The sequence below is a fragment of the Pituophis catenifer genome, unplaced genomic scaffold, assembly GCF_029215685.1.
Source record: "Pituophis catenifer annectens isolate HBS135680 unplaced genomic scaffold, rPitCat1.0.hap2 SCAF_2, whole genome shotgun sequence".
In the NCBI taxonomy this organism is placed as follows: domain Eukaryota; kingdom Metazoa; phylum Chordata; class Lepidosauria; order Squamata; family Colubridae; genus Pituophis; species Pituophis catenifer.
In genome coordinates, this window is record NW_027256882.1 from 15,206,555 (window position 1) to 15,232,487 (window position 25,933).

Here is a 25,933-nt window from a genome sequence, read left to right on the forward strand (position 1 = left end):
TGATGTCGTAACCCTCCTTCCATTTTCTCCTTCCAAATCCTTCCATTCCCCACCATCCAGTCAGAGTTGAAGAAGCTTCTTGGATGAGAAGCAAAACATCTTCAAAGGAAAACTGGAAAGTCCAGTTGCCTCTTGAAAAAGCGCCTTTGGGACAACCATGACCTGGATGACTGAGAATCTCCATAGACATTATGCTTCCTTAACGTAAAAAAAAAAGAGAGAGAGAGATCCAGCCTGCCACGTAAAAAGCACAAATATCTCCTTTTAAAATGCTAATAATGAAGCTTAAAATCCCAGGCAAAAGCATTTATTTTCAGTAAACAGTTTTGTCAATCTTTACAATATATGTACAGTTGTTAAGGAAGTGGCAGCCTGGCTATGAAATCGATCTTGTTAGGAAATAATTATTACCTGACTTCTTGGGTTGGCAATATATAAACCCTCAATATAGCTTTAAGACTGCTGTATTGCATCATACTGTGTCCTGATTGGTTAGCTCTGTAGCCAATCTCCTTGAGAGGAAGCTAGAAACATGGTTTGTTTTCTCTTTGTTGTTCTTGCTCTGATATCTCTGTATGCTACTGTTTGCAAATCCAGAAGAACTGTTTATTGTGAATGACTACGACGACTGGTAAGAAGACTTTGTTATTGGATTATCCCTGGACTGTCGTTTTGCTATCTCCTGCTTTATACATGTATGACCTGGACTGTTTATTGGACTGTGCCTTACTATTTCCTGAAAGGAAACACAACTCAGTGTATCTGTGTGTTGGCTGTGTTTATTCGTAACTACTCTCAATCGCTTTCATGTGCACACCCTTGCTACTCAAGGGTTACTCTGTGAATTCCTTAACATATCTCTTGTTCCCTTTTTCTACAGCATGAAAATCCATAAATGACAATCTTGAAAAATTTAGTGTTTGAAAGCTATACTTGGTATATTAATTATTTATCAAACTTTGGAGGATCAAACAAATGGTCAACTTTAATCTTTAAAAACATTGAAATACATTAACTACTTCAATGCATAAATCTCAAAACGCACGCTTCTTTTTTAAAAGAAATAATTTTTTGGAAGGTTCTATTATACATTATATCAGATATGTTAAACGTGATCGCGTTGTGGGTCGGCTCATGACGGATTATGACGTTTTTTGCCTTTGCAGAGCCGGGGTGGGCGTGGCCTGTGTGTGACGCATCCGGCCCATGGGCCGCCAGTTTGACAGGCCTGTGTTATACATACTATCTATTATACAACTAATAGAAAAAATAGATGGGAAAAAAAGTCCCCTTTCAACCCAAGCAAGTATGATGGAGATTAACAGTTTCTCAATCACCCTTAAAGTAAAACCAGCAACTCTTCATCCTATTACTCCCCTCCCCCCATTTCCTCTGAATCCTTCTCTAAAACCTGTTACTCAGCAGGAGCCCATTAAAGGTCATCTGAAATCCCAACATAGCTGCTACAAGCTATGTTACAAAGATATTACGAGCCCCACAAGCCAGTTTGGTCTAGTGGTGAAGGCAGCAGGCTAGAAAGTGACTGTGAGTTCAAGTCCTGCGTCAGCCATGAAAGGCAGCTGGGTGACCTTGGGCCAGTCCCTCCCTCTCAGCCCAGCTCACCTCACAGGGTTGTCCTTGTTGTGGGGAAAATAGGAGGATGAAGGTGTGTTGGGTATCTTTGATACCTTCAGCAGGATATATATAATTAAATAAATATCTACTAAACCCAGAGTTGAGTCCTTTTGATCCCAGAATTATAAAAATATAAGATTTTCTTTCTTCCTCTGTTCCTCAATTAAAAAAGCAATGGTTACTGATTTGATGATAAAAGCCATCACAAAACACCCAAAATATATCCTGGTTCCAGCATGTTGGAAGGTCCTGAAAAGCTCCTCCTGAGAGTCCGGCCTAATTTAGAAGAAGGCTGATCCCATTTTCTCTCCTCTCCTCATGCTGGGAGTGTCCACTCATGCTGCCAAGGGTGAGTCAGGGAGGGAGCAGGGTCAGTCTGGGAGGGAGCCCAGAGGAGGAATCCCACCGCCCAGGCTGAGGGATCAGCAAAGATCAGCCCAGTGAAGGAGCAGAAGCCTCAAGAGAGGGAACAGCCGGGTGGGATTTTCAGAATTGCAGGAGGGGAGGGGCAGGGCTGGGACTGGCTCCTGAGGGGGGTGAGAACCTGCCCCACAAGTTATACAACACGTATCAATATCCCCCCTCAAATACAAGTGGAAATGGATTCATGGCCTCCAGAGAGTCCAGGTCTTCCCTTCAGCATCTGGAGGGAGGGATTCCCAGATGGGAACAAGGAGGGGAGAGAAGCCCCTCTCCATCCATGACTGCAGGACCCTCAGGAAGTCCCTCCTCTCCCCTCTTTCCCTCCTTGCAGTGGGAACCCTCTGATCTCCTCTTTGCAGGTCTCTCAGCCTCCTGACCCAAGATAGTCAGATCGTGAGAGGGGTCTGGCCACAGTCTGGCCTTGCTGGATAAGAGTTTGGGGGCAGGCAGACCCTTCCCCATAGTCCCAATTCCCCCCCCCCCCCAATTCCTCCCCTTGCAGTGGTTGAGATGAACAGGAGAGAGAAGAGGGATTTCCCAATCTATGTTCCTCATCCACTGGTCATTTGAGGTCAAGCCCCCCCCCCTCCCTCTCCCCCCATGCAGCCTCCAGAGGGGGAAACTCACCTGCGAGGGGGCAGCTAAATGACCTGGTTGCTTCCTGCATTGGAGAGAAAGACGCCGAGTGAGTCTCTGCCTTGTCTGGATCCTCTGAGGAGGACAAATCTCTCTCTTCACCATTCAACCTCTGCAGGTTCATGAACTTCTCAGAGGACGTCTGACTTTTTATTTATTTATTTATTATTAAATATCTGTGTCACCCATCTCGCCCAGGTAACTCTAGGAAGTTTACAGTAAAATTCAATAAAATGCCATGTAGAATATTTAAAACAGTAAATAAAAACCAGATTCCCCCATCAGATCATGTCGCCTTTGTCTGACAAGAAGATCATATCCGGAGTTTATTGACCACTGTCTTGAGATGGGTCCAGGATGGTCTGGGAGAGGCCCATGTCCACCATGGAGGCCATGAACCCCTGGGCTGCTTCCGAGGCCAAACCCAGATGTGGCAGATTGAAGTCTCCCAGGACCATAATCCTGGGCAAGTCCATGCCCACCCTGAGGTGGCCCCCAGCAATTGAGGCAGGGAGGTGGCCATGCATCAGGGAGGCTGGTAAGGTAGCAACAAGCCCAACTGGTCCAGTGAGCCCAGCTTCAGAAACAGGGAGTCACAACCAGAATCGTGGAGTGGGAGCATCCTGAGTGCCAGAAGAGATTCTCAGAGGACCACTGTAAACCCACCAATCTTGGCTGGGATCTTGGTTGGGGCCAAACCCTAAACCCAGCTGGGCACATCTCTGAAAGAGGGAATCCCCCCCCCAACCCTTCCACAGTCAGTCACGTCTCAGCTATGCCACCAGAAGAGTCTCTAACCACTGGGGATCATGGCATCGCAAGTGGTTTCCCCATTTCTCCTCAAAGAATTGAGGGCTCTTTCCTCCAATGGGGGCCAAGGCTCCACCATGCAGTCTGTGGGCTGCCTCCTCTGCCTGAATCCAACAGGGAGAGTTTCCCTTCTCCTCTGCAGGATGAACCAGTGCAAGGAAAGTGAATTTTGTGACAGCCGGCCGGCTTTCATGCCTATGGCAGGACTAGAACTCACCGTCAACCCAGTTAGACTCACTTGGTGCCCTCAACACTAAACCAAACTGACTCTTTTAATTATTTCACTAGAACTGGACATAGAGGGAACCCAGGGAGGATGAATTGGGGGGGGGCTTTAAAAAGGGAGGCCTCTCCCTCTTTTCATCCCCACATCCACCCAGAGTCTTGCAAAGGGAGAGAATGGCTCATGTAGGAGCAGCAGCAGCTCCCTCTGACTTACCCTGGCCTGAACTGTTGGATCCTTTGTCACTTGCTGGAAAAGAAAGAAAGATAAAGAGGGTGAGAAAGTTGCTCTCTTGGCTTATAGGTGGAGAAGCTCAACTTTTTCTGGCTCCAGCTCCCTCCCTCCCTCCCTCCCCCCCCCCTCTCTCTCTCTCTCTCTCTCACACACACACACACACACACACAATCAAAGACTCACAAACACATGGAGAGAGTTTGGATCAAACAGCTTTGGCTAAAAGGCGTCGGAAAGAATTCTTAAAATGTGTGTGTAGATCACACAAAGCCAGAAGGCAGGGCTGACTTAAAAAGATGCAGATGGATCCAAAGTTTCTTTTTCTTACCAGTTCGTACTTAGTGAGCCTTGTGATGGGAGACCAAGAGGAGATCAGGTGGCATCCCCCAAAGCTCCTTTTCTCTCAAAATGCCCCCCTTTGACCCCTCATTTTATGGAGCTTCTGACTCTCCTTTGGCCAAGCCTTCCCTGGCTGCCTACTTGGGAAGCAGAGCATGTTCTCAGTCAGAGGGACCTTCCACCAGCCGGGTCTTCTCATCGTCTGGAAGGTTCCTTCTCCCAGATGTTTCTCCTGGAGGACTCCACTCCCACTAACACCCTAGCTCAGTGGTGGGTTCCTACCGGTTTGCTCCGGATCTTGCGAACCGGTAGTAGTGGCGGTGGGAGGCTCCGCCCACCCGTCATCACAGACATTCAGTGCATGTGCAGAAGCGCTGCACGCATACAGAAGGACTGTACGCGCTTCCAATGTAAAACAATAATAAAAGTAAGTGTAACCCATCCCTGGCCTAGCTGTAATGAAAAGGGGGCCCATCTTCCCCGGCCTCTTCGAAGGAAGAGGAAGATAGCACACACAAACCTACATACACACACCCCTCTCAATTAATGGTGCCTCTGGTCCCTGCTCTAAATCGGAGATTACATGTAAAGAGGACAAGTCACTCATTTGGTGCTACTCTGTAGACATCTTGACGTCTCTCTGCAAGGATAAAAATCAATGAAAGCTCAAAAGAAGCCACCAGAGATCATCCAAACTCCCCCTCCGTAGGAGGAAGAACCCCAGGAGATACTTCACAGTCACTTTGTCCCATGAACAAAGACAGAAAGATCTTCAAAATACAAATGTATCTCCTGATTTGCCCCAAGAGAGACCTGCTCCCTCTGAGATGGATGGAGGGGAACTGGGGGAAGCAGCAGCAGCAGCAGCAACTGGGAGGGGAGGAAGGTTTCCATGGAAATCCTTCTCTGGTGCTCTTTGACCAAGCCTTTGAAAAGGACGGAACTGCGATGCCCCTTCCCAGCTCAGAAGAAGACAGGACTGCCTGAGTCTCAGACTCAGCTGAATTGAGACTGGAGTCCCAGCGTGAGCCTGAGATCTCAGATGCTCCCCAAGAGGGCTGGGAAAACAGGACTTCTGAAGCCGATAAGTTTCCCAAAGGGAGAGACTTGGGGGGAATCTCCCCATCTTCCTTCCATCACCCCCCCCCCCCAGAAAAGATACTTACTGAGGAATACCAGGAGGATCCCAGCAATCACACCCACCGGGACAAGAGCAGCCGCAACGTAGCCGATGATGAGCCACGGGTTGGATTTTGAATCTGTTGGTTCCGAATTGGGAGAAAGATAGATAGATAGATAGATAATTTTATTTCTATACCGCCCCTCTCCCGAAGGACTCAGGGCGGTGTACAGCCAGGTAAAAACACAATACAAATATCACAATTTAAATTTAAAAATTATTAAAAGTATTACATTTAAGACCAATTAACTAAAAAACCCAAGAATTTAAGAACTCCAAATTTAAAACTCAATTTATGAAGCTAGCCCTACCTATCGGAAGAGCAGGGTCTTAACAGCACAGCGGAAAACTCGGAGGTCAGAGATCTTGCGTATGTCCGGGGGCAGTTCATTCCAAAGGGCAGGGGCTCCCACAGAGAAAGAGCAGATCATTGACGGAGAACCCCAAACAATCCTCCCAATCAGGGAAGAGACCTAAAGAAGTGAATGCTGGAAATACCCAAAATTAAAAACTCCATGGGCTCATTTTTGTGTCCTTGCTAACTGAGGGCGCCTTGCTAACCGTTTAGTTAGAGGACGTGTCCTCATGACGCTGCCTCCTTCTCACCCCAGCCCAGCATGAAGGCAACTGAATTCATCTTTGGCTTTTCCACTCAAAAACAGCCGTTTGCCACCTTCTGACTCATAGCAACTTGCAAAACAAAAACTTCACCAACACAATAATATAAACAAAATTTGTTAAAACAAAAACATTTTTGTTGTTTTTATAGGCTGCTCCAATAAGCCATGACTCTGAGTGGAAATGGGCAGATCTGTACGCTTTTTTCTTCAGTTTGAGTGTTTGCATTTTATTATTTAAGGTAAAATAGTTCATATCTCCTAGACTTTTTTTTTAAATATACACTTTCATTTTCCTTGGCCAGTCCAGGAATAGCAAAAAATTATAATTTGTGCTTCCAGAACTTCAGCATGAAAAATGGAATATGGTGATATCCGACTTCTGGATGGTCCCACAAATGGCAGAAATAGAATAACGGAGTCACAGAGTTGGAAGGGACCTTGGAGGTCTTCCAGTCCAACCCCCTGCTCATTCCAGAGGCCCTCTACCCTTCCAGACAAGTGGCTCTCCAGTCTCTTCTGAAACGTTTCTGGTGATGGAGCAGCCACAACTTCTGAAGGGAAGCCATTCCACTGATGAATTGTTCTCCCTGTCAGGAAATTTCTCCTCAGTTCTAGGTTGCTTCTCTCCTTGTTTAGTTTCCACCCACTGCTTCTTGTCCTGCCCTCAGGTGCTTTGGAGAATAGCTTGACTCCCTCTTCTTTGGGGCAGCCCCTGAGATATTGGAACCTATCATGTCTCCCCTAGTCCTTCTTTTCATTAAACTAGAAATGCCCAATTCCTGCACCTGCTCTTCATATATTTTAGCCTCCAGGCTCCTAATCCTCTTTCTTGCTCTTCTCTGCACTCTTTCCAGAGTCTCAACATCTTTTCTATATTGTGGCAACCTAAACTGGATGAAGAATTCCAAGTATGGTCTTAGCAAAGCATCATAAATTGGTATTGCTTGGGGGAGGGGGGGCAGGTTTGAGGAGGGAACTTCAAATTTAAATTTCTCTTGCACAAAATTCAGGATTCCCATTGAATAGCAATCATGCCACTTGTGAATTGATGCTTGCTATAAACAACCAGAAAAATAAAACAAATATTTTATTTTCCCTGGGATATCAGCATAACAATTACATTTGAATATTTCTTGTATCGTGGTGACAATCATTAATAAAAAAAATAGAATTTGAATTCTGCAAATTTGGACGTCCAGTGTAAAAAACATTAGGGACGCTTATGAGAGAGGGATCTTTTCCTTGGGTTTTATGCTGAGCCTCGGGAATTCATGTATCGTATCATAAAATAATGTGCAACTTCTTTCTTAGAGCAGCAACACAGAGTGACCTTTTGACCTTTAAAGCAGGAAATCCTGTTAGTCTCTAATGAGAAAAAACTCAGACTTTGGTACTTTCTTTTCTGACTCCTGAAGCATCAGTCCAGCTACTCTCTGCATTTCCTGAACTCAGCTGCAGTTCATCCGGTTTAATCAGAATTTGCCTTCAGAAAAGGGGCTACCAGACTCCTCCTGATTCCTCTACTTTAAGAACTGTAAACAAAAGGAAATCTCTTTCTGGTGCTCAGCATAACTGCTGCTTTTCTGCTGGGGGCAAGAAACAGGGAAGGCCTCAGAGAGGATCTAAGGGCATTTCATCAGGATCGGCCAAGTATTGTGATGGGATTCTGTAGCTTCCATCACCTGAAGCCAGTTCTATGGTCTGCTCCCTGCAGCTTCACCAACCTCAAACACTGGAAAAACCAATGGCTTAAAGCTCAGGTATTATTATTATTATTATTATTATTATTATTATTATTATTATTATTATTATTATTAATTAAATTTATATCCCGCCCTTCTCCCCGAAGGGACTCAGGCGGTGAACAGCCGAGAATTAAAATAACATACAATATAAAAGTTAAAATAATTAAAAATAAAGTAAATTAAACGGCCTCCCCAATTTAAAACCCCTAGCAATACAATTAAAAAACTAACCCATAAAACCTATTCAGGCCAGGCCGGCTTGCTGAAATAAAAACGTCTTCAGGGCCTTACGGAAAGTGCGGAGATCCGGAATCAGCCGTATTCCAGGAGGTAGCTCGTTCCAGAGAGCAGGTGCTCCCACAGAGAAGGGTCTCCCCCTGGGGGCCGCCAGCCGACATTGCCTGACCGACGGCACCCTGAGGAGGCCCTCTCTGTGAGAGCGTATTGGCCGGTGGGAGGTTATCGGTAGCAGAAGGCGGTCTCGTAAATACCCTGGCCCTAAGCCATGGAGCGCTTTAAAGGTGAGAACCAACACCTTGAAGCGCACCTAGAAGACCACCGGGAGCCAGTGCAGCTCGCACAGGAGAGGTGTTATATGGGAGCGCCATGTTGCTCCCGTGATCACCCGCGCGGCCGCATTCTGGACCAGTTGGAGCCTCTGGGTGCTCCTCAAGGGGAGCCCCATGTAGAGAGCATTAGCGTAGTCCAGGCGAGAAGTGACGAGAGCATGAGTGACTGTGCATAAGGAATCCCGACTCAGAAAGGGGCGCAACTGGCTTATCAGGCGAACCTGATAAAAAGCCCCCCTGGCCACGGCTGTCATATGCTCTTCTAAAGACAGCTGTGTGTCCAGGAGGACGCCCAAGTTGCGAGCCCCCTCTGTGGGGGTCAATGACTCGCCCCCAATAGCCAGCGATGGCGCCAGCTGGCTATATTGGGATGCCGGCATCCACAGCCACTCGGTCTTGGAAGGGTTGAGTCGAAGCCTGTTCCTCCCCATCCAGACCCGCACGGCCTCCAGACACTGGGACATCACTTGAAGGACATCGTTGGGGTGGTTTGGGGTGGAGATGTACAGCTGAGTGTCATCAGCGTACAGATGGCATCGCACCCCAAATCCACAGATGATCTCACCCAGCGGCTTCACATAAATGTTGAACAGGAGTGGCGAGAGGACCGACCCTTGTGGCACCCCACAAACAAGGCGCCTCGAGGTCGACCTCTGCCCCCCTGCCAACACAGACTGCGACCGGTCGGAGATAGGAGGAGGACCACCGCAACACGGTGCCTCCCACCCCCAATCCTTCCAGCCAGTGCAGCATGATACCATGGTCGATGGTATCAAAAGCCGCTGAGAGATCTAATAGGATCAGAACAGAGGAGCAACCCCTGTCCCGAGCCCTCCAGAGATCAGCAACCAACGCGACCAATGCCGTTTCCGTGCTGTACCCAGGCCTGAAGCCGGACTGGCACGGCTCTAGATAGACGGTTTCATCCAGGTACTGCGGGAGCTGTCACGCAACCACACTCTCAACAACCTTCACAATAAAGCGAAGGTTGGAAACAGGACAGTAGTTAGCCATAACAGCCGGATCCAGAGAAGGCTTCTTAAGGATGGGCCTCACCACCGCCTCTTTCAAACAGGCAGCAGGAAACCCTCGCCCAAAGAAGCATTTATAATCCTCTGGAGCCAGCCTCGCGTAACCTCCCGGGTAGCCAGTACCAGCCAGGAGGGATACGGGTCCAGTAAACATGTGGTTGTGTTTAACCTCCCCAGAATCCTGTTCACGTCCTCAGGAGTCACAGGATCGAACTCGTCCCAGATAACATTCTCAAGATCCGCCTCAGTCACCTCGCCGGAATCTACCCAGTCAGAGTCCAAGCCTTCCCGAATCTGAGTGATTTTATCGTGCAGATACTGTGCAAAATCCTCAGCCTTCCCTTGCAAGGGGTCCTCCCGCGCTCCCTGATGTAGGAGGGAGCGGGTCACTCTAAAAAAGGCGGCTGGGCAATTATCTGCCGATGCAATAAGAGCGGAAAAGTAATCACACTTTGCCGTTTTTATTGCCACTAAATAGGTCTTAATATGAGACCTAATTAGTGTTCGATCAGATTCGGAGCGACTGGCCCTCTAACCACTCTCTAGGCGTCTTTTCTGACGTTTCATCCCCCTCAGCTCCTCAGTGAACCAAGGAGCTGGGCAGGTGCGACGCCGGGTCAGAGGCCGCAAAGGCACGACACGATCCAAAGTCCCAGCAGCCGTCCTATCCCAGGCGGCCACCAGATCTTCAGTCGAGTCGTGAGCCAAAGCCTCAGGAAATGGCCCAAGCTCCCTCTGGAATCTCTCCAGATCCATCAGGCGCCTGGGGCGGAACCACCTAATCGGTTCCACCTCCCTGCGGTGGGGTGCAGCGGTCAGAAAGTCCAGCCTCAGGAGAGAATGGTCAGACAGGGGCTCAATAGCTATATCCCCTATAACCTGGCCATTTAACCACTGACCAGAGACAAAAACTAAGTGCAGAGTGTGTCCTCCCGTGTGAGTAGAGCCATGAATTAGTTGTGTCAGGTCCAAGGCCGTCATGGAAGCCATGAACTCCCGGGCCACCTCAGATGCCTCACCGGCCGACGGCAGGTTGAAATTCCCCATGACTACCAGTCTGGGGGTATCAACCGCCACTCCGGCAATAACGTTGAGAAGCTCGGGCAGGGCCGCTGTCACGTGGCAGGGAGCCAGGTATGTGATCAGCAGGCCCATCTGCATCCCATGGCCCCACTTCATCAGGAGAGACTCACATCCAGCTATCTGTGGTACAGTGGTCTCCCTCGGATCAAGACTTTCCTTAATGACAACCGCCACCCCCCCCACCCTTGCCCTGGGCCCTCGGCTGATGAAATGCTCGGAAACCTGGTGGGCACATTTCTACGAGGGGGACCCCCCCCTCTTGGCCCAGCCAGGTCTCTGTAATACCCACCAGGTCCGCTTCCCCCTCCTGAATTAACTCACAGATGAGGGGGGCCTTATTAACCATGGACCTGGCGTTGCACAACATCAGCCTAAGGCCTGGGCTCTGAAGCTCTGGACAACCCGGGAAACAAGAGGAGCCTTGGGGACCGAGGCATGCCACCGCTTGAAGACAGCGGGTGCGTGCCCCCCTAACACGATATGGTCCCCTGCTCCCGCCGTATCTGCCCCTCCCAACCATGGTCCTGATAGAATCGCCCTCTTCCAGGTATGAACATACATTCCAGGTAGGTTCACACCTGGACACAATTGGGGTCAGATTTCTCTCCCACAACCCTCCAGGCTGCCAAAGAGCCCAGCCTTCTCCTCCCTGCAGCCTCTCACCCTTCAGTTCCAAGTCCAGAGGCTCCTGCAGGCTGTCATGTTCCACATGGCATCGATAGCGGTCTCTCTCTTTGGGATCGATCTGGATACTGATCCAGTAGTGGTAGGTCCCATCAGCATTGGGGGCCACAGGCTCATGGAGGGTGTCATGAAGCCAGACCTCCCCGTCCCTCGTCCAGGAGGCATCGATCTCCCTGGGGTAGAAGCCATGGACTCGGCAGATGTGCGTCTCTATCCCATCCTCCACCTCTGTCCTGCTGCTCAACGTCACCTTTGGGGTCTCTGCAGAAACGGCACCCCCAGAATTAACTCTGAGCCCCTCCAGAGCCTGGAAGGTGGATGAGAAACTTGCACATTTACAAGTTTTATTGATTCTCCCCCCCCCACTTTCCCACATCTTTTTTGAACAGAGTATTGGCTGTTTCTTATCTTATACAATTAATTAAATTCAAATATATTTTACTCAATTACAATTCTTGCCAAAATCTTCTCCCCCCACTTTTTTTTATCATATCTCACTATTTCTATGCTTAGTTACATACACGATATCTTCATTTGCCCTTACATTCTGATTTTACTATTTATTCATGTTTATTCCCTTTTATTCTTTAACAATTCATTCTTTATCTTAATAAATTTGTATTTGTTCGGGGTTGTCTTTCTTCCATTTCCTCTTTTTTATTGTACAGCAATCTTTCTCCTCCAACCTACCATCTCCCTCTTTTCTTTCTTTCCTACTTTCTCTCCTCCTCCTCTTCTCTTATCTACTTCCCCTCCCCTTCTCCTTCTCTTCCTCTCTTCCCCTCTCTCCTCCTCTAATTTCCCTTCCCTTCCTTCCGTGGATGAGAAACTTAGAGGGGCAGGAAATCTCCCACCACTTCGTTTTAACCCAAAGATTTAAATTCCACACTTGTAGCGTCTCCAAGAGTTTCAGGAAATGCTCCAAATCTGGAAAACGCTCAACCACAAGAACTCCTGATTTTGATGTCAGGTTTCGATGCTATCTCAAAATAAATGAGTTTCCAAACTGGGGAGGTGGGGAGGGGGTTGTTTTGAGAAAGGCTCACTGAGAATTGTGGGAACCTGTTTGAGGTTTGACAGAAACTTTGCTCCCTCCACCGTCCTGGAAAGAAAAGGAAAGAACCCCTCATCCATGGCCTTCTTTGCCCAAGTGGGGGCACTGATAATGTCTTATTAATGGTAGAAGTGGAGCCCTCTAGCGGTGGGGGTGGGAGATGCACCATCAGGTACAAGGCAGGGAGGGAACCCCCTCTGGGGATGTGGGGAGAAGCAGAGTTAATGGGGGGAAATTAAAGGTGCCCACCACCCTTGACTACAGTTTGGCTAGTGGAGGTTTCATTGAATAGCCCCAAATGGTTGCCTCATTGTGGGCATTGAACAGGACACCACTAAGAGATTGTCCTGCCTGATCCACCCAGACAGCTGCCAGGCAGAGGCTGCATTTCCTGGTCCATTGAATGGCTGCCTGGCAATGAGAACCAAACAGGGCTTCCCATGTCTTGGAGAGAGGCTGAAAGGGGGAGGATTCCCACCAGGGCAAACAAGCTCCAGACCAGGGACCCAAAGGGGCTGAATGTGTACAAGAGATCCGGCCATAAAGGAGGAAAGTCCAGTCTGCATTCAGATGCTCACCTCTCCTCAGTAGAGTCTCATTCCCATAGGACAGGTACTTCTCCAGCGACTCAATGCATTCCTCCTCCAGGTAGGTCTTCCATCCATGATTCCATCCTGGAATAGCATCCCATTTCCTCTGGGTGATCTGGGCCTGGGGATCGGGAGCCACCCAGGTGAGGATCTCCTTGTCGAAGGTGATGAAAGTCCTCCCTTCGTAGCCATACTGCATAAACCCTCCTTTGCTCCCGTCTCTCCGGAGCTCACAGCCATACATCCACTGCCATGTGTGAAGTCCTGAAATAGGGACAAGATGATGGTTTAGGGAGTCCTCAAGATAAACAGAGATCCCCCTCCCTGCAGGGACTTTTGACACTGGAGGGAGGCACTGATTCCCCCATTTCCTCCCTAACAATGAAGGGAAAGAAAGCCCCCATCACTAACCACCCTTCTCCCCTCCCTCAACCTGCCTCCCTACATTTTCCCTCCCAGGATGGAGCCCCTGAACCTCCCCAGGAAAAAGCAAAGCTGGAAAAGCCAGCAGAGGATCCCAAGGGAGACTGAAAAAAGAAGGAGTCACAGAAGAAACGGAGGGATGGAAATCCCTTCCATCTTTCCTTCTACCATTTCTCTGGGGGGAGGGGGCGGAAAGGAAGGGATCCCAGAGAGGGAACAGTTGCCTGAATCTACGGCTGCAAAGAGGGACTGAGAATCCCATGGCCTCAAAGAGGATCTGCTTGATCTATACATAAAAGCTTGCAGGGATCCCTGTGTGACCATAAATCTTGGTCTATGTTCAGAAATAGCACCAAGTCACAAAGGCTGGTTCCCACTTTGGGCTAACCAGAAACAAACCATGGTTTAGTGCAATGTGGGAATGAAGCCTTGAAGGGCCACAAAGGAATATTTTCCTTAGCAACAGCAGCAAGTGGCCCAGTCTGATCTGGAGACCCAAAGGGTTATTAACCTTGGAAATGAAGTTTGAAGTTCACAGTCTCTACAAGGCCCTGGAGAAGATATTTCAACTTTGAGTGAACAGATTCTTGGATTTAAACGAAAACTGAATGTTTGAAAAAACCAAAAGGAAATCTTGAAATGTTTTTATTTTTATTTTTTTATTTTTTTATTGATTTTTTTTATTGATTTTTCCAAAACAAAAAAGAGAATGTACAATCCATCTCTGCTTTCGGTGGTACAGTGTATTTACAATATAATAAAACAAAAATTGGGAAAAATAAGGCTTCAATCTTAACTATACATGATACTATACAATATGACTATAGTGGATGTGCCAGGTCAAAATTCTAAAGTCATGTTTTCGCCTTATTTTTAAGCCAGTGGTACCAAATACCCCATACATCATAATACCTTGAGTTGTCCTCGTTTTTTAACTCGCTTGTCAGTTTCGCCATTTCTGTGCACTCTAAGATCTTATTTATTAGAGTTTCTTCTGAGGGTATAAGTTTGTTTTTCCACCATTTTGCGAAGGCTAATCTAGCCGCAGTTATAATCTGGATTATCAGTTGGGTTTTGTTATTGTTTAAGCCCTCTTCAGTTATGCCTAGGAGGAAAAGTTCCGGAACTAGGGCTACCTCCTGTCCTGTTATTTCACAGAGCCAGTGTTGGATTTTGGACCAGTACTTTTTAGTCTCAGGGCAGGTCCACCATAGGTGATAAAAGGTGCCGACCGATTTTCCACATTTCCAACATATGGGAGAGAGATTTGGGAACATCTTAGCTAGCCTCGCTGGGGCTAGATACCACCTATGTAGCAATTTATAGTGATTTTCCCTAAACATTGTCGATTTAGTTATTTTGTAGTTTCTATTCCAAGCTATCTCCCAGTCATTGAAATTTAGTCTATGTCCTAGATTTTTTTCCCAGATGTTCAATTATCTTTTTGCTATGGACTCTGCCTTATCTTCATCTAATAAAAAGTGATAAATTTTGGTTAACATTTTTTTTTCTGGTCCCCAAATAATTTTGTCAAAGTTTCCATGTTTCGCTGCTATTCCGAATTTATCTCTATCTTTTTGGAATCTTGAGTTGATCCGAATATAGTTCCACCAATCCAAACTAAAGCCCTGATCCCTCAATAGCTCCAGCGATTTAAGTTTCCCTTCTTCATCGAGGATGTCCTTATATGTACCCCATTTATAATCATCTCTCCTGTTTGGAGCCGCCAACGATTCCATAATAGAAAGCCAAATGGGTACCTTAGTATAGATCTTCTGTCTAATTTCGTCCCACGTACGAATGAGGGTCTCCCTGATTTTGTGCTTATGGAAATAGGATTTTTTCTTATTCTTTATATCCCAGAGATGGGAGTGCCATCCTTCTAAGAGGTCATGTCCTTCCAAGATCAGGGTTCTCCTATCCTGTAACTTGATCCACTCCTTGATCCAAATTAATTTTGCGGCCTTTTGATATAGTTCCCAGTCAGGGAGCCCAAAGCCTCCCAAATTCCTTTTCCCTTGGAGAATCTTAAAAGAAATCCTCGATTTCTTACCCTCCCACAAAAAGTTCCTGATGTATTTGTTCAGGTCCAAAAAGAATTTTTTGTCTAGTGATAGCGGAATATTTTGGAATAGGAACAGAATTTTTGGTAAGATGTTCATTTTGATCGCTGCAATTTTACCAATCAGAGACAATTTGAGCTTTTTCCATCTTTCAAGGTCTTGGTGTGTTTTCTGTAGAAGGGGAATATAATTATCCTCTTTTAGTGAGGAGAATCTCGCGGTAATCCATATTCCCAGGTATTTTATTTTCCTAACTGTCTGGAGGCCTAATGATTCTTCCAATTCTTCCTTTTGTAGATCTGTCATGTTTTTCACTATCATTTTGGTTTTGTTCTTATTAAGTTTTAGGCCCGCCACCTCTCCATACTCCTGGATTTCCTGCAATAATTTTACACCGGATTCTAGTGGGTCTTCCATTATGAGGGCTACGTCGTCCGCGAAAGCTTGGGTTTTAAAGGTTTCGTTCCTAATCTTTAATCTCTTTGTTGGCTCTTATCTTTCTAAGTAGCACCTCTAGCGCCAAGATATATAGTAAGGGAGATAAAGGGCATCCCTGCCTCACTCCTTTTTGGATCTGAAACAGCTGGGTTCTATCTCCATTCACTAGTATGTTTGCCCTCTGGTTTTTATATATGTTCTCAATCATCTTCCTAAAGTTGTACCGAATCCCATTAGATCAATTTGATTTATCATAAAGGTCCAATTCAAGTTGTCGAATGCCTTTTGGGCATCGACAAACATTAAAGCCAGCTGTTTTTCGGGATGTTGTTCGTAATATTCAAAGGTGTTTAAAACTATCCTCAAGTTGTCTCTGATCTGTCTCCCTGGGAGAAAGCCATTTTGGTCTTTATGAATCCACTGATTTAAAATTTTTTTGAACCTCTCCGCAATTATATTCATGAACAGTTTATAATCTGCGTTCAGCAATGAGATAGGTCTGTAGTTGGATATCTGTTTCGGATTGGCACCTTCTTTCAGTATAAGCGTCAAATACGCTTCCCTCCACGAATCTGGGATTGTGATACCCGCCAGGGCCTCGTTTAATATTTCTAACAACTCTAATTTTAAGGTATCATCAAATTTTTGGTATATTTCCCCGGGGAGACCATCTGGGCCTGGAGTTTTATTCTTCTTTATTTTAGAAAGGGCCGTTTTTAGTTCCTCTATAGTAATCTTTTCATTTAACATTTCCTTTTCTTCTTCAGAAATTAGCGGTAGTTTAGCTTCCCACAAATACTGTTCTACCTTGCTTGTCGCTATTCCTTCATTTTTGTATAGATCTTCATAAAACTTTCTTATACTCTCTAATTTATCTTCTTCCTTCATCAGCAAGTTGCCCTGAGAGTCTTCTAATACTAGTATTTGGTTTTTTTCCTTCTCTTTTTTTAGTTTATACGCCAGCCATCTCCCCGATTTGTTAGCGTTTTCAAAACAATAGTGCTTGGATCTTTTTATTTTCTGTGCCATTTCCTCCTGGTCCAATAAGTTCAATCTATGTCTCGTCATCAACCATTGTTGTTTGGACGCCTCATCTCCCGGGCATTGCTGGAGTTTATCTTCTGCTTGCAATAACTTATTAGTGAGCACTTCTGTGGTCTTTCTTTTTTCCTTGTTTTTGAAGGCAGTATATGATATGGCTACCCCTCTCACGTAGGCCTTCATAGTATCCCACACGATTTCTTTGGCTGTCTCTCGATTTCCATTTTCTGTGAAGAAGCGTTTGACTTCTTCATTCAATTTCCGTATAAACTCTTCTTCGTATAGCAACTTAGTCCTTAGACACCATCTCTGTTGTATTTTCTTTGTATCGTGGTGCCAGCTAATTTCGAGGAACTTATGGTCTGCCCAAACATTTGTGCACATGTTAACCTTTTTAATTTCTAGGCCCAGTTTTCTGGTAGCCCAGACCATATCTATTCTGGACCAGGAGTTATGTGGCATTGAATAGAAGGTAAATTGTCTATCATGGGGGTGTAAAGTGCGCCACATATCAATTAGGTTAATCTCGTCCACTAAATCAAAAAAAGTCTTTGGTAAGGGAGATCTTTTATTCTTTTTAGTTATATCACATTTATAATCATATTTAGGGTCTATAATTCCATTAAAATCCCCAACCATACAAATTTCATTGTTTGCCCATTTTGCCAGCTGTTCATGCAATTTCCGATAAAATTTCCCTTGTTTTTTATTCAGGGCATAAACCCCCACCACTAACACCTTAGAATTGCCTCTCGTTATCTCTACTATCAGTATTCTCCCTTTTTCATCTTTATATTTACATTCTGCCTCTATTCCTTTCTTAACATAGATAGCCACCCCCCTTTTTCTTTTCTCGGCTAATGAGAAGAATACTTTACCAAATTTAGTAAAATTTAAATAGTTGGCTTCATCCTTTTTTATATGGACCTCTTGGATACAGATTATATCAGGATTTTGTTTCGTCAGTTTCGACAATATTATCCTCCTTTTTTTGTAATCATTTAAGCCGTTCACATTGAGCGATAAGATCTTGGTATCGTTCATTCCTGTAGCTGTCCTCTAGTCTCTGGTTTTTATTTACCTTTTAGTGTTACTGCTCTCACTGGTCTAGATTTTTTCCCTTTCTTCTGTGTCTTCCTTTTTCTTCTCCTCTTCTATGTCTTCTCTTGTGATTTGTTCTTGCGATGTCTCTTCTTCCGTATTTAGTACTTCATTTTCCTCCTTACTGGTTTGTTCCTCTTCACCTCCCCTTAGTTGTTCTAGGAAATCTTGGGCATCACTTACACAATCGATTCTGATTTTCCTCCCTTGCCACGATATTAACATTCCTTCTGAAATGTTTTTACTCCTGTCTGGGCTTGAGAGGGAGGAAGGCTGCCAGGAATTCTCAAATCTAATGGAAAACCTCCTGTAAGTACAGTTGAACTAAACTGACCAGTCCTTTCCCTCCCTTTCCACACCCAGGAATGACGGGTGAAGGATCCTTTCTCTGCATCTTCTGCTCAGCCAGAGAACTTCCCTTTGGAGGAAGAGGAAGAACCTCGTGAGCTGCAATCTGATCCTGCAAGGCGATTCCCTGATCTCCCCATGGGAAAAATAGCTGTGGATTTCTGCCCAAGATTAATCTCCTGCCATTCACAGGAAGGCCCTGAACATGTAGCAGCATTTTCAACTTCTGGGAACAAGCTCTGTCGTACTTCAGAAGCATCAAAAGCTAAGACAGAAATTGTCTTATTTCACTTGAAGATGAAATGTGTTCTTATTTCAAGTTTGGCATAGAACTGAATATTTGTGTAGTAAAAAGAAAGCACAGGGATCACGTTGAAAAGGCAAGTTTCATTTTTATATTGTTAGTGTAAGAACACTATTAATGCACCTCAAAGGTCTATGCATGAAACAATTTCAGCCTATCTCTGAGCCTGGATCTTCAGGGGTTTCCTGAGGTCTGAAAAATAGTTCAAGGGTTCCTTCAGGGCCAAAAGATTAAGAAAAGCTGCTTTAGAGGGGCTAAAATGTAGTAATATTTAGAAACGCTGTGAAGAATATCAGAAGCCACTTCTTTATGTCTTTTTTCTTTATTTTCTTCAATTGTTTTCTTTTCCTGTACTTTTTTATTTTTCTTTGATTTCTTTATCACCTTTTCTTTATGTTACCTTCTATTAGTTTTTTTCTTTTGTTTAAAAGGTTTAATACAAATTATATTAAAAAATTAAAAAGACCAACAGGATGTCAGCGATCATTAAAATGGTATTGAAAACACAGGCTAATATCACAAAGCCTTAGAGCAAACGGGCCTGGTGGCTCAGCAGACTGATAGCATTGTGATTAACACCAGCTGCCTGCAATTACTGTAAGTTCGAATCTCACCAGGCTCAAGGTTGACTCAGCCTTCCATCCTTTCTAAGGTAGGTAAATTGAGGACCCAGTTTGTGGGGGCAATAAGCTGACTTTGTATAAATATACAAAAGTATGAAGGCTATTGCTTAAATCAAGGGTGCAGCCACATCTGGAATATTGTGTGCAGTTTCTGGTCACCAGACCTCCAAAAGGAGAGGAGGGAGCCCGAGAAGGTCCAGAGAAGGCGACTCAGGCAATGGAAGAGTTGAAGCAGCCTCCCTTTGAGGAAAGGTTGGGACATTTGGGGCTGTTGAGCCTGGAAAGGAGGCTCCCCTCCACTCTGGCCAGTCTCCTTCCTCCTTTCTCCACCAGGGGGAGCCCTCTGGGTCCAGCTCTGCTCCCCTGAGAGGCCAGCAGGGGGCCTGGAGGGATCTGGGAAGATCCTGGGGGATCAGGGGCAGAACTGGCAGGGCTCTGGGATCTGCCTGGAGGGGGGGAGGTGCAAGGAAAGGGCAGAAGAATTGGGGGGGCTACACCTCCTTGTGAAGAAAGGAGGGAAAATGGCTCCTGTTTGAGGAGAAGGTTTATATCAGGCAGCCCCTTGAAGTTCCTTGAAGGTGAATCTTGTCCCCCAAAGATGGCAGAAGGGGGGGGGGCTGCTGAAGAAAGAGTCTCCCTCCCTCCAGGGCAGCCCCACCAAGAGGGCAATGCAGGAGTTCAGCCTGAGGGACCAAGGATGGGAAGTCATGAAGGCTCTGAGAGACTCTGGAAGGGCCCCAAATGGAGGTTTCTTTCTTTTCCGTCTCTTCCCCATGAAGATTGGGAGGATCCTGGTCCTGAGATCCCCCCCTCCAAGAGCCCCCCAGCCCCACATTTGGTCCTCCCAGCCTCTCCTTCCAACTGGAGGGTGAGAAGAAGCTCCTGGCATTTGGGCCCCACTCGCCCCTCCAAAAAGGGGGAGAAGGAAAGGGATCTAGTCTCCCCAGGTGGATCTGCACTTGATCCCTCATTTCTCTGGGGTGGAAACATACAGAAGGACGAGGACCTGCTTCCCCCAGGATCTAATTAGGATCCACCTGACTGTTTTTTTGGGGGAGGGGGATCTGTGATTCCCTTCCTCCCCCACAGCAGGAGATCCACCAAGGCCAGATCCTCCATCTTTCATGGGGGGGGGGGAGGGGAGATTTCGGTCTCTTTTTACCTCAGTTTATATCAGGATCCATATCAACATTCAGAAAGACAGATGGATAAATTTAAACATCTTTTTATTAACTGCACTTGGCAGAAAATGTCAGCTATGGAGGGAAGGACAATCTTATATTGATTTTTTAAAAAAAGAATAAACATATAAAAAAGACTTTTTAAAAGATGTGGAGGCTGTCTTTTGCTTTGAACTTTCGCTTTCTCCCCCCTCTGGTTCCTGGGGAGGGGATTATGGGGCCGGAGGAGCCATCCGACCCATCACTCACCTTCGCTCTTATTGTAGCGATTCCTCAGAGTCTCCAGGTCTTCTCTGAACCACTCCTCATTGCCACGTGCTATCTGGGTCTGACTGTCCCAATACTGGGGATCCTCCTTCCCCACCTCCTCCATCCAGGAGACTCGAGGCTGCACTTTCCGGGTGTGGCTGTTGTACTGATCTAAGATTTGATCATCCACGTACCCCACAGAGACAAAGTGGGGCAGCCCCTGACTGGGTTCCGAGTTGCCAGTGTAGAAATACTTCAGGGAGTGGGAGGAGGCGCCTGGAAGGGAGCCAGAGGGGAAGAGTTAGGGGGCTTCAGCCAAGGACCCTGATCCCATGGAGGCTCCCATCTGAGGCTCTGGGGAGGAAGAAGGAAGAAGAAGAGGAGGAAGGAGGGAAGGAAGGAAGGGGGAGATGGTGGAAGAAGAGGCAGGAGATGGAAATGAGGGATGTTGAGGAATCTAACAAGGGAGTGACTGAGAGGGGAAAAAAGGAGCTTCTGGAGGTACTGGAGGGTTGGAGGGAAGGGAAGGTGGAGGGTGAGAGAGGAGGGGAGGGGAGGGTCCCCCAAACTTTACCTGCCCCAAATGTGCCCTCCCCCCTTCCAGCAAGGCCTCCCTCAAACCCCCTTCTGGGTTGCTCAGCCTCTGCCCCAAGGAAGCTGCAATGGCTGCACAGGTAAAAGGGGGGATTCCACCCTCCCAGAAGCTCAAAAGCAGCAGGAAACCCCCCCTTGTCCCCCCTCCTTTCCATTCACAGAACAAAAAAAACACCATCCTGACTTCACTGAAGGCCAACCTGGACTGTTAATAGGTGCAGATTTGGGGAGGGGTTTTATAAAATGGGGGAGGGGGAATCCGGGTGAGACCAGAGGCCATGGGATCCTTTGGGGGAAACCCAAATGGGGAAGGGCAAAGGGGGGAGGGAAGGGAGCAGCAATGGAGTGACTTAGCCCCCCAGATCTTCCTCCTGTCCACCCCCGCTGGAAAATCCCCCCTCCCCTCCCAGAGTTCAGCCATCTAAGCAAGACTCCGATTTTGAACCCAGGACTCAGAGGGGCTCCTCCTCCTTCCACAGAAAATCTCAGTCTGATTAAACCAAGATTTCTTCCTTTCAGCAACCCAATTAGGGCCCTCAAACTCTCCTTCAAAGCCCTTTGCAATGCACCAGATTTCCTCTGAATCTCCCCCTTCACTTTCCCCAGAAGCTGCTCTGACCCTTCTCCTCCTCTGGGGCTGATCCTGCACTTGGTCAGCACAAAGAAAGGCAGAAATGCCCCTCAGCCACCTTGGAGGGGATTGAGATCCTGGCTACCCAACTCTTCACATGATCAGTGGCTCTCAACGTAAAGGCCTAAATTAAGAGTTTCTCAGACTCCGACACTTGGACTTCAACTCCCAGAATTCTCCTCACCCCCAGAAAACCATTGGCCCCTCCACCCTGGCCCCACCCCCTGCCCTCAAGGAGGATGGTGGGAGCTTCTGCTGCCATCGCCCATATTTGGGGTGGGGGGCTCAGCTGGGATCCTCTCCCTAAATTCAGTCTCTGTCTGGAGGGTCCTGTCATCTTTAAAGCCCCTCTGGGGAATCCAAGATAAAGATACAAAATTATGTCAGTTTCTATCATGCAAACTCCGGAATGAGGAGCATCAAAGTTTTTTCAGCCCTTCTTTGAAGGACAGGCTCAATTCACAAGACATAAAACTATGCTAAACTTTACTAACAATGACCAAAAAAAAATCACATTAATTCACTGTTTATAGTTTTTATCGTCAAAATAGAAACACGGAAGAGACTCTAAGGCTGCCCAATGAACAGAAAAACAACCGTTTCTAAGCAGGATAAAAGAATCAAAAGAAAATAAAATGAATAAAATGCTGCTGGGAAATCGATTAGGCTGGAAAATCCCCAAGTCCCCTTTCTGGTGTCCATTCTGAAAGCTCTTCAGATCAGAAATTATTTCAGGGCACCAAAGATTTTGAAGATCATTTTCAGGATCGTTCATGGGACTTATTTGGGCAGAACCTGGGTCTGCATACAAAAGGGCAGAACCTCCAAAGCCCAGAGAAATAAATACAGGGAGTCCTCGACTTATGACCATAATTGAACCCACATTTTTGTTGCTAAGTGAGACATTCGTGACGTGAGTTTTGTTCCATTTTACAAATTTTATTGCCACAGTTGTTAAATGAATGGTTGCAGTTGTTAAGTTAATAACCCGGTTGTTAAGTGAATCTGGCTTCTCCATTGACTTTGCTTGTCAGAAAGTTGCAAAAGGGGATCAGGTGGTACGGGGACACTGCAACCGTCATAAATAGGAATCACTTGCCAAGCATCCAAATCTCGGTCACGTAACCAGGAGGACGCTAAAATGGTCATAAGTGTCAAAAATGGTCATACTGTCACTTTTTTCAATGACATTGCAGCTTGGGGGAAAAACAATTTTGGCAAAAATTGTAATTGAGTAAAATGTATTTGAATTTGATTAATTGTATAAGATAAGAAATGGTCAACACTCTGTTCAAAAAAAAAATTGGGGTGAATGTGGGTGAGGAGAAAAAACCAATATAACTTGTTTAAAAAATAATAAATAAATATGAATCAGTTGCCAAGCATCCAAATCTCGGTCACGTGACCATGAGGATGCTAAAATGGTCATAAGTGTGAAAAATGGTCATGCTGTCACTACTTTCAAAGACATTGAAACTTTGAATGGTCACTAAATGAACTGTTGTAAGTCGAGGACTACCTGTGGTCCTACTGCCCATTCCCTCCAGTATGGTCTCCCAGTCCTTCCCAGTCCAAGGCAAAGGCCTGGGCCTCCTTCTTCCTGCTCCTCCCCACAATCCCAGGGGCTTCTCAGAGTTTTTGGGGAGAGGGAGCCCCAGATCCAATTCTAACTCGGGAGATTTCAGAATCCAAAGGGATCAAAGCTTTTCTCCAACAGAAGGAGGGGGGGATCGGACTCTCCATGATCCAGAACCCGCTTCTTTCCCTTGTGGGGCTGAGGAGAAATGTGTGAATCTAAGGCAGGTGGGACATCCTCACAGTCATGAATCCTCCTCAAGTCAGGACTGTCTGTGTCCAAGCAAGCCGTTCATTTCATGGTCAGCATCCAGAGTTGCTTCTCTTCTTCTGCCTCCAACCCAGCCTATTTAATGGTTAAGATCCTGACGGTTTTTCTTTCTGCCTTTGGAAAAGCTGCTTCAGTGATAGTTTCTCTCAGCAATCAACTAGGAACTTCCAAAGGCCCCTTCCGGATTACTAAGGAATAATAACATCATAATATTACATTTTAAAAAATTTTAATTCCGCAAATTTTCCCACTTTGGTGGTTTCTGGAATGGAAGAAGGAACACCTGAGACTCTCATCCTGCTGCATTCACAGGGCAGCCTTATCCCGGTCGCTCCTTTGCACCAGTCTCCGCCTCTGCCAATGCAGGGAACCGAGAATCAAGCTGGGTCCTCCCAGCACCAGAAGCTACAAAGAGCCACAGATCACCGCCAAAGGCAGGAAAGAGGATCCAGGCGGAGGGAGTTGGGCGGAGGCAGCCAGGAAGTTTGTGAACTGACCTGATCACGTGCAAACGCCGCTTTCCAACAATCTTCATTTTGGAAGGGAGAGAAAGAATTGAGCTTCGGGGCGCCCAGGTAGACTTGAGTGACATCTGGAGGGTCCACTCTTGTCCTGTTCCCAAAGGGGCTCTCCTGGAGGGAGGCAACGTCAGAGCCTAATCCCAGAGGATTCCACTTTTGGGAATAAACTTTTGGGAGGGGAGGGGAGGAGAGAGAGAGATTCCCTGGCAGATAAAAAGGGAGAAACCCCCCAAGGCCCCCAAAGGGACTCACCGAAGCAGCTCTCTCGTAGGGCGACCGCCACCAACATCAGGAGCAGGAAGGGCGCAGAGCGCAGAGCCATCCTGGCCGCGATCCTCAACCTGCGCTCTGCTCTCCTGAAGTCTCAAGGAAACCGAGAGGGGCTCCGGGTGGTCTACAGCGCAACAATCCAGAGGCCGCTGGCGATTGGGCGAACTCAACCAGTAGAAAAAAAATAACCCCATGTTCGTCATTGTTGCTAGGCAGAGGTCCAAGCGCAACCGGCGAGAGAGAGGCGTGGAGAGGAAAGTGAAAGTTCCATCAGGAAATCCCCTTCCAGGGATTCCGCCTCTTGGGGGAGGGGTGGAACTGTGGGGCTGGGAAAAGTGGGAGGTGTTTCTGGGCCTGGGGGGAGGGGCGCAGGCAAGGGGGAGGGGAGACTCCGCACAGCCCCTCCCAGCCAGGGATCAGGGGGAGCTGCCAAAAAAGCCAAGGCCATCTTGGGCTGCATCAACAGAGGGAGAAGATCAAGATCAGGAGAAGCCATAATGTCGGTTTATATTGCACAAGTGAAGCCACCCTTGGAATGCTGGGTACAACTCTGGGGACCACGATACAAAACAGACACTGAGACCCTACAAAGTGTGCAGAGAAGAGCAACAAAAGATCATAAAGGATCCTGAGGCCAAATCTTATATGGGGAAGAGACTGAGGGAGGGAGGGATCTCTAGCCTCTGGCAGAGAAGAATCGGGGGGGGGGGGGACCCATGATAACTGCCTTCCAGTACTTGGGGGGGCTGCCACAAAGAAGAGGGGATCGGCTTCTTCTCCAAAGCTGCAGAGGGCAGGAGAAAAGAAAAACGGGTGGAAGCTTCTTAAAGAGAGATGCAACCTAGAAGTAAGGGGAACGTTTCTAAAACCTTTGAACTGATATGCTCAAATAGGGATTGAATTCTCACCAAATGCTTTAAAGCAGCCGTCTCCAACCTTCTGGCTTCCCTGGGCAGCACTGAGTGAAAAGGGATTGTCATGGACTGCAGATAAATTATAGAATATAGTCCGTAAATCCTTCTATTGTTTTTTTACATTGTTTATTATAACATTAAAAGTTTTGTGGGCTACATTATTTTTTTTTTTTTTTTTAATTAGATTTTATTATAACATATAGTAATACAATCGGTACATTTTCGGTTCATTGGTGCAGTTATATACATATATACATCTGCATACATTATTGCTTGTCTTTTGTTGATATTGTTTCTTGGAGCTAGATTTAATTTCAAACACTTAAAAATAATAGTGCTCAGCTCCCTCAGACTAAATCTAATACTATTCATATAGATTTTGTTAATTAGTTAAAATTTAATCTCTATTACCTTCTTTATTTCTTTCCCCCATCCATTCGTACCACATGTCCCACACGCTATAAAATTCTGAATCTTCTCTGTCATTAATTTCTGAAGTCAATTTGTTCATTTCGGCGCACTCCAATATT

At 46.4% G+C, this 25,933-nt stretch overlaps 1 protein-coding gene across 1 annotated transcript; it reads right to left on the reverse strand.

Moving 5' to 3' along the window:
- Nucleotides 1-1,900: 1,900 nt before the first annotated feature.
- On the reverse strand, nucleotides 1,901-24,541 carry LOC139311803 (class I histocompatibility antigen, F10 alpha chain-like). Its single transcript, XM_070936321.1, has 9 exons — nucleotides 24,472-24,541; nucleotides 20,628-20,903; nucleotides 12,845-13,120; nucleotides 11,194-11,473; nucleotides 5,467-5,570; nucleotides 4,904-4,940; nucleotides 3,944-3,972; nucleotides 2,686-2,769; nucleotides 1,901-1,975 (listed from the first exon to the last, which is right to left on the reverse strand). Exons 1-9 carry the CDS (start codon nucleotides 24,539-24,541, stop codon nucleotides 1,971-1,973), a joined length of 1,161 nt encoding a protein of 386 aa, XP_070792422.1. The 3' UTR covers nucleotides 1,901-1,970.
- Nucleotides 24,542-25,933: the final 1,392 nt, after the last annotated feature.

Bases quoted from the DNA above. Each gene is read 5' to 3' on its own strand.
- LOC139311803 (XM_070936321.1), bottom strand. From the start codon at position 24,541: ATGGCTCTGCGCTCTGCGCCCTTCCTGCTCCTGATGTTGGTGGCGGTC. The intron at 20,904-24,471 runs GTGAGTCCCTTT...GCTCCCTTCCAG, and splicing joins CCTACGAGAGAGCTGCTTCG to GCGCCTCCTCCCACTCCCTG. The intron at 13,121-20,627 runs GTGAGTGATGGG...TCCCTATTTCAG, and splicing joins TCGCTACAATAAGAGCGAAG to GACTTCACACATGGCAGTGG.